This window comes from Bidens hawaiensis, unplaced genomic scaffold (genome assembly GCF_021521415.1).
Source record: "Bidens hawaiensis isolate Kalapana, Puna unplaced genomic scaffold, B.hawaiensis_p1.1 tig00001463_1, whole genome shotgun sequence".
NCBI classification, from domain to species: domain Eukaryota; kingdom Viridiplantae; phylum Streptophyta; class Magnoliopsida; order Asterales; family Asteraceae; genus Bidens; species Bidens hawaiensis.
The window spans coordinates 799,793-806,835 of NW_027491083.1; the positions used below are offsets into that span (position 1 = coordinate 799,793).

Genomic DNA, 7,043 nt, shown 5'->3' on the forward strand with positions numbered 1-7,043 from the left:
TTATAAACCACCAAATATTTCCTTATAGACAATGTTGATGCTTCCATGTCTTGCTTGACCTAAAACAGATAGTTGATACATTAATTTAGCAGTACCTTAGGATGACATAACATTAAAATGAAGAGCGATACTCTTATAAAATTTGTTCAACTGTAAAATAATAGATTATGATTAATAAATAATATATATATATATATATATATATATACAGAGAGAGAGAGAGAATCATAAATTAAAATGTTTTTTTTATCATGAAAGATCATATATAGTTATATTTGTACGTCTCTAATTGTTATATCATTCTTTCCTTTACAAAAATGTTTCACAATCACAACAGAGCATAGTAAAATCAAAACCACAAGAAACGCTAGAATATTATATTCGTTTAAAGAATAGGTTCGGCGGACCCGCTAACCTTAATTTGACTTTTGGCCATTCTTCATAATAACAAGTGTGTTAAGTTGATAATGCATAAATGGTATTCAGATCATGTTATAAACAACTTATAGTGAGGGTAACTTAAAAAGTAATAAAATATGAAATTACAAACCTTGATGTAAAGAGGATAAAGACTTGGAATACATAGATACTTTGAGATGGACGGAATTGTGAGAAAAATATAAAATTTATGAAAACATATATTATTGTTAAGACTATGTTAAAATCAAATAAACACAAACATTCAAAAATAGAATAAAAATTATTACTTATTTGATCGATAATAGGTTATATGAAATGTGTTGAATATGGCATAATGTTATCCATTTTGATTTCGATACCTTTCATTGTTTGATAATATCTAGATTTGTAAAATTGACCAGAATATGAATTTTGAAAGTGAATCAAATTGACCTGTGACCGTCACGTGTGGAAATATAGAAATCGTCCAATAAACATATAAAATTTAAAACAACAAAGGTACAAGTATTACCATCTCTTAAAAATAATTAGGGTTACACAACATATTTCAATGTATTCAATGTAGATGTAAAAACATGTAATTAAAACATTACTAAAAATGCATTAAATTTAATGTTAAATATTTATTTTATTATTGAATTATTTTATTGATAAGAAAATTCTATAAAGGCTTGTTATTTATGGAAATAGAAAAATAAACTAATAGAAGGAGACTAGAATGTATTTTTTTAATATATATATAGACATAGATGTTAATGGTTGTGTTATTCCAATTTCTTAACTACTTTGCAAATGGATTCACCACGATGGGAGTTTTTAAAATGGTTTAAAAACTCAATATACTTGCCTACTTACATGCACTTCTCTTAACGAAAAATTTTAATAACATATATGTATGCCATCTCTATAAAATAAAAATTCCAGATAGAATAAAAGATTCAAATACCTAAAGGTGTTAATAGACATATTTTGCCTATGTTAACAAAGCCCAATGAGCCTGGTCTAGACTGTCACGATAGATAATTTTGAGCTGTAACATAGACCTAACCCGAAAGGTGTTCTTTAAGTTTTCCATTACAAAATCAAAGAAGTGAAGAACAATGTAATAGTTTCATGAGGCATATGTGTACTTCCTAAAATGTCTTGGCGTATAAGTGGATCTTATACTTCAAATGATGATGATTTTTGGTTGTGAATAAGTGGACCATATCTTCCTAACTGTCACTGGTCATTCACAATTCACATTATGTGGTTACATCAGTTTATAGCATGTTTAATGGTCCGTGATCACCGAAAGTGTTGGACTCATTGGCCCTTGCACGGTCTGGCATGCATGGTTACCTATAAACAATGTCGTAATCAAAGACAACACAAGTGCTCATCCCAAGTTGCAGATTCAATTGTGCTCAACTATATTTCATTGATAAAGCAAATATGATACTCTAGGATTAAATTTCCAAGCAAAGACAGCAAAAGAAGAAGATCTAACTGTAGTTCTTGAAAACAAGTATATTCAAAAGCAAAATTTAATGCGTTCGCTTGCTGCATACAAGCTTACACCTTACTTTCTATTTCTTCCTTGTTTATACACAGCCTTGAAAGGTATGTTCACTTGCTATTGGAATTAGTTTGACTAGGTTCAACCAGGTGCAATCCTGAAAAATAAAACACTTTTGTGTAAATTTATGATGAATTGATGAGTTTCTCATATATGCATTCAAATAAATAGCAGAATTCATGCAGTTCAACAACAAATAAATACAATTAAGTATGAAAAAATAGCATTTTTATTACAAATATATATATATATATATATATATATATCACGTTTTCCATCCTCCGTTAGGCACTTTCAGTAATTCTTTAATATGAAACACCAAGAAGATGATCAGTTGACTCTCAAAAAAGTCAACCCTTGGCATAGAGATGGTCAATAAAGACAAAAGAAGGTCCTTCACTAGAGATGTAAACGAGCCAAGCTGTACGTGACCTACTCTAGATCGGCTCGCTAAAAGCTCAAATCAAGCCGAGCTTATACAAGCACGAGCCTAAGAATAAGCTTGTTTCATAAACAAGCTCGAGCCCAAGCTTCACTTATCAAGCTCGATTTGGCTAGCGGGCCTAAACAAGCCCCATTATTTATAAGTTTTATTTAATATATTAAACAACTAACTGTATAATAATTATAAATGTAGATAAATTATAAATAAATAAATAATAAAAAACTACACACGAGCCAAGCTCGAGCTTAAAACCAACCAAGCTCAAGAGCAGACGAGCTTGGCTCGATGACGCTCCTATGCTGCACGCAACACAAATCACTCTATACTATTATTGTCAATCAATTTCCTTGGCACATTTTACAAGCTCAAGAAAAAGACGAAGCAAAGTGAACTCCCATCATATATAATCATTCAACACAACAGAACATGTAACAGTATATTAAAAAAAAGTGCTTCATGTAGAGGTATCTAAATGAATATGGGCACTAATGTGATCAGTAGAGAAAATATGAAAGTGCATAATTGTAAGATGAATAATTTCATACCTGTAAGTGCCGCAGGATCAAGCTCCCAACAGCCTCTCAAGCAGCCATCTGTAACATAAAAAGCAGGTATCTGATGACAGAATCTATGTAACTCGACTCGCGGTACCACAATCTTCCCTTTTAAACACTGTATCTTCGGGCCCGTGAAAACCGACTTGGAACCAGACACACGTGTCAGAAACGTAACTTTTATACTAACTTCATCAGTCTCAACAACCTCAACTATTTCACATTCATCAGCATCATGTCTTTTGCATAAAGCCCATATCTGTTTTTCCCTTGGATATATATTAAACATCTTATTACCACACGCTTCTGCTTTCACAATATGAGAAAACAAATCGGTTGCAAGTAGTTTTGGTTTACCAGGAGAGACTTTAAATAAACCGCACGTGTTATATCCAATGCGTGGCTCATTGCATAGTTTAAGTAAAGACACGTGCAGTTTAAATGATTGAGATTCAATCTTTTTTATTACTGCATATCGTTGACGAGTTCCATTACCATGTTCCCAAAATGCCCATAATTGACCTACTTGAAACTTCCAGATCTGCCTGTCTGATCTGAAGTCATGACTAACTTGCAGTTGACCATCATTGACATTGAACGAATCAACTTCAGGATCATTCATATGTTTGACTTTTTCTTCATGATAATAACAGTAGTCTTCAAAGTCACCAGGAAGTGAAGCCATATCGAGCTCAAAAGATCCAGGTAGCACACCGGCTCTTTCAGTTCCAGTTAACTTTGCTGACGGGACACGATGAGAGAATCTAAACCGTTCATTGGATGGAATCGTGTGTTCAGCATATCCTGCCCTGATTATTCTCTTAAACAGACTTACAAACCCTTTAACTTTCAATAAGAAACCAACATATACACAATCATCATTGACCGAAAGAATTTCCACAATATCATACTTGAATTTCTTTTGACTTTTTGAGGTAAACCTCCAGTTTATATCCCAGTCCTTATAAAGAGCCCAAATTTCACCTTTTTGTGGACTAACAACACATGAAAACTTACTCCCGGTTTTCTTATTGTATATTATCTGATGAGAAAACATGAGTCGATCTCTCGTTTCCTCTGTTTCACCGTGCACAAACGCCCCACACGCAACGGGTAACCCGTTTTCAGCCCATTTAATCTCAAGATCATCATCTGGATCGGGTTCTAACCAAGTGAACCGCAGCTTAAAATTTGAATAGATTTTGTTAATGTGTGCATAGAATCTTGGCATGCCGTCAATAGAATCATAACATGCCCAGATTTGATTGACTTCAAAACAATGTTCTTCCTTAACCTTGTCAAAGTTAATGAAATCTTGATCCGGGCAGTCTACTAACTCTGGCTCTGAATCAGAATGATTGCCTTCTGGCATACTGACATCAGATGTATCCACAAAACCAGATACATGTTCCTTTTGATCTTCAATATCATTGGATTTTTTCATTGGTTTTGATCTTTTGGTAAGAAACATGTTGTTTTTGGCGGAAAGATCTCATGTTGTGAGAAGTAAACTCATAATCATCATCTTCCTGGTAAGAAACATGTTGTTTTTGGCGGAAAGATCTTCTCTTATCGGCATTATTACCACCAGGACCACCACCTGGCACATGGCTTGCATCATAACTACTTCCATTGCATTCTGTTTCTCTTTCTCTCTTTTTATTCATGTCGTGAGCGGTTCCTGTTTCCACTGACTTCTGCGCATTGACCTTTGACTTTGTAACCCCTTCCGTGTCTTCAGTTTTCTTATGTGCAAAATTAGAAGAAAACTGCCCTTCCCTTTGAGTACTTACTTTGACCTTTGACTGTGTAACCCCTTCAGTGTCTTCAGTTTTCTTACGTGCAAAATTAGAAGAAAACTGTTGATCCCTTTGAGTACTTACTTTGACTTTGACTTTGACGTTCTCCCGTTTCTCAGCTTCTTTCTGTTGAAAAGTGGGCTTGGATCGAATATTATCACTCTGTCTCTTCTTATTTACAAAACCGGGTCCCATGGATCCTCCTTGTGCACTAATATTATAACCAATGAAGATCTTCAAGCAATGCTGACATCGCAAAGGCATGTTAACAAACTCTCTGCTATACTCATACTTTATGTTACAGAACGGGCAACAAGTCCAAAAAGATAACCGGATATTTGGGTTTGATGTTGACTGTTGAGGTTGACCAAAAACATTAAACTGAGTTCTCGGGCCAAATTTGAATTTGTTCTGAGCAGCTTTAGAAGTTTGGCTTCCTTGACGGTTTTGAATCTTTGTAACAGTAGCTCTGGTAGCCTCTTTACACTTGATATCATAAACAGGCCGTTTTTCTTTATCCGAAAGTATCATATTTGCTTCACCAATAAGTTTAAAAGCAGCTTCGGCTCCCGGAAATTTGTTTTTGTCGGGATGAAGTACAAGTGCAAGTTTTCTGTACTGTTTCCGGATGGTTGTTTCATCGGCTGAGTTTTCAAGTTGAAGGATTCCATACAAATCTTTTCCAGCACCAATTATCATTTTTTGTGCAGAACAATGAATATCACAAACTGTAATCATCTGGGAAATATTATCTAGCTCAGGGAATAGCTGTTTGGCTTTCAATGCAATCATTCGAGCCCCTTCAAATTCATTTTTTGCCATCTTTTCTTCTGCAAGTTTCTTGCCTCTACAAGCCTCATCTTTGTTACAGTCCATTACTACTGTGATTTAGAAATGTAAAAGACACAGATGATATTGTTTATAATAAAACCAAAAATGGCTTTCTGTGCTTTCACATGTTAATGTTAATTAAAAGTTTAAAACTAAATCACAAGATTGCAATGTTCTTCCTTCCCAGAGTTCACTTCAAATCCACGTCTGAAAACACAAAGAAAATGGGAAGTCATGTCAGTTTCTGCTTTCAGACATAACAGTTATTTATGCTTGTGTGTGTACATTTGTAAATATAACAAGATCATTTGTAAATCACTTCTCAGTATTAAGAACGATCAAAATGCAACCCTAAAACCCTATTTATATAGACTGAAGAAGATCGCTATCCTAATATAACTCCAATCCATATAATAATTATATGGAAAAAAACATATCTATATAATAAAACTTATCAAATCAATAATAAAACAAATTAAGATTTATCTAATAAATTACTGATTTATCTCCTAATAACCCAAGTCATATCAATATGATACCTGAATGTTTCTGGTCACTCAACTTCACCAAGATTTTAGTATTTCACATATCAACTAACGATTATATTTTATCATCATTCATCAATAAATGTTTTACTATAAGAACAACTCAAAACATTAATATGTACACAAATGTTGTTCATCACTCCAACCAAAAACACATCATCATCGTCACTTATTAATAACACTTTTAAGCAAAAAAAAAGGTAATTTAAGTTTTTATATATCAACTTCCATCACCTAATTGATGACTAAACCGCCTCAAAAACTTCACCCTAAGCAACCTCAATTCTACCAGAGGCATCTTGCATATACACACATTATCTAGCGGTTTTATCGACTAATGTAATGCATACCATCATTGTAAAAACTTTGCTTCATCGGTTCAGATAAAACGCCTAATTATACAAGAGTGCCAGAGTTTATAAACAGTTGATAACCACAGCACATATCATATGTGACTAATCTTAAACCTTCGCATAATTTCATGCAGACCTCAAAACCCTAACATTAACACATTGCATGATCTCATACAGCATCAGTGACAATAAGCATACCATTGCATATCATAATAAAAACAATATTGATGACCTAGAATTAAAACCAGAACAATCAAATTAGAACTATCAATAACACGACGTAACCCTAATTTGTAACGATTACAAGTTCGGATTCCATTATAAGTACTAAATCGTCAAAACGTTTACATACTAAACTGTTACGTATGCTGTAGATGAAATCGCGGATGACGTAACGAGAAGATGTAAGCGCGAATCAAAATCATGCATACGATCGAAATATACAGTGCAATTGTAGAAGCAAAATGAGGTATGAAACGGAAACTTACACAGTAGTTAGGATGAAGAATTAGAGAGAGAGAAGACAACGTAAAATGAG

General features: G+C 33.7%; 1 protein-coding gene across 1 annotated transcript; it reads right to left on the bottom strand.

The window, feature by feature from the left end:
* Positions 1-4,349, bottom strand: LOC143580086 (uncharacterized). Its single transcript, XM_077063216.1, has 2 exons — positions 2,969-4,349; positions 1-59 (listed from the first exon to the last, which is right to left on the bottom strand). The coding sequence occupies exons 1-2, from the start codon at positions 4,347-4,349 to the stop codon at positions 1-3; spliced, it is 1,440 nt and encodes a 479-aa protein (XP_076919331.1).
* Positions 4,350-7,043: the final 2,694 nt, after the last annotated feature.

Bases quoted from the DNA above. Each gene is read 5' to 3' on its own strand.
- LOC143580086 (XM_077063216.1), bottom strand. From the start codon at position 4,349: ATGCCAGAAGGCAATCATTCTGATTCAGAGCCAGAGTTAGTAGACTGC. The intron at 60-2,968 runs GTATGAAATTAT...TATCTGTTTTAG, and splicing joins TGATCCTGCGGCACTTACAG to GTCAAGCAAGACATGGAAGC.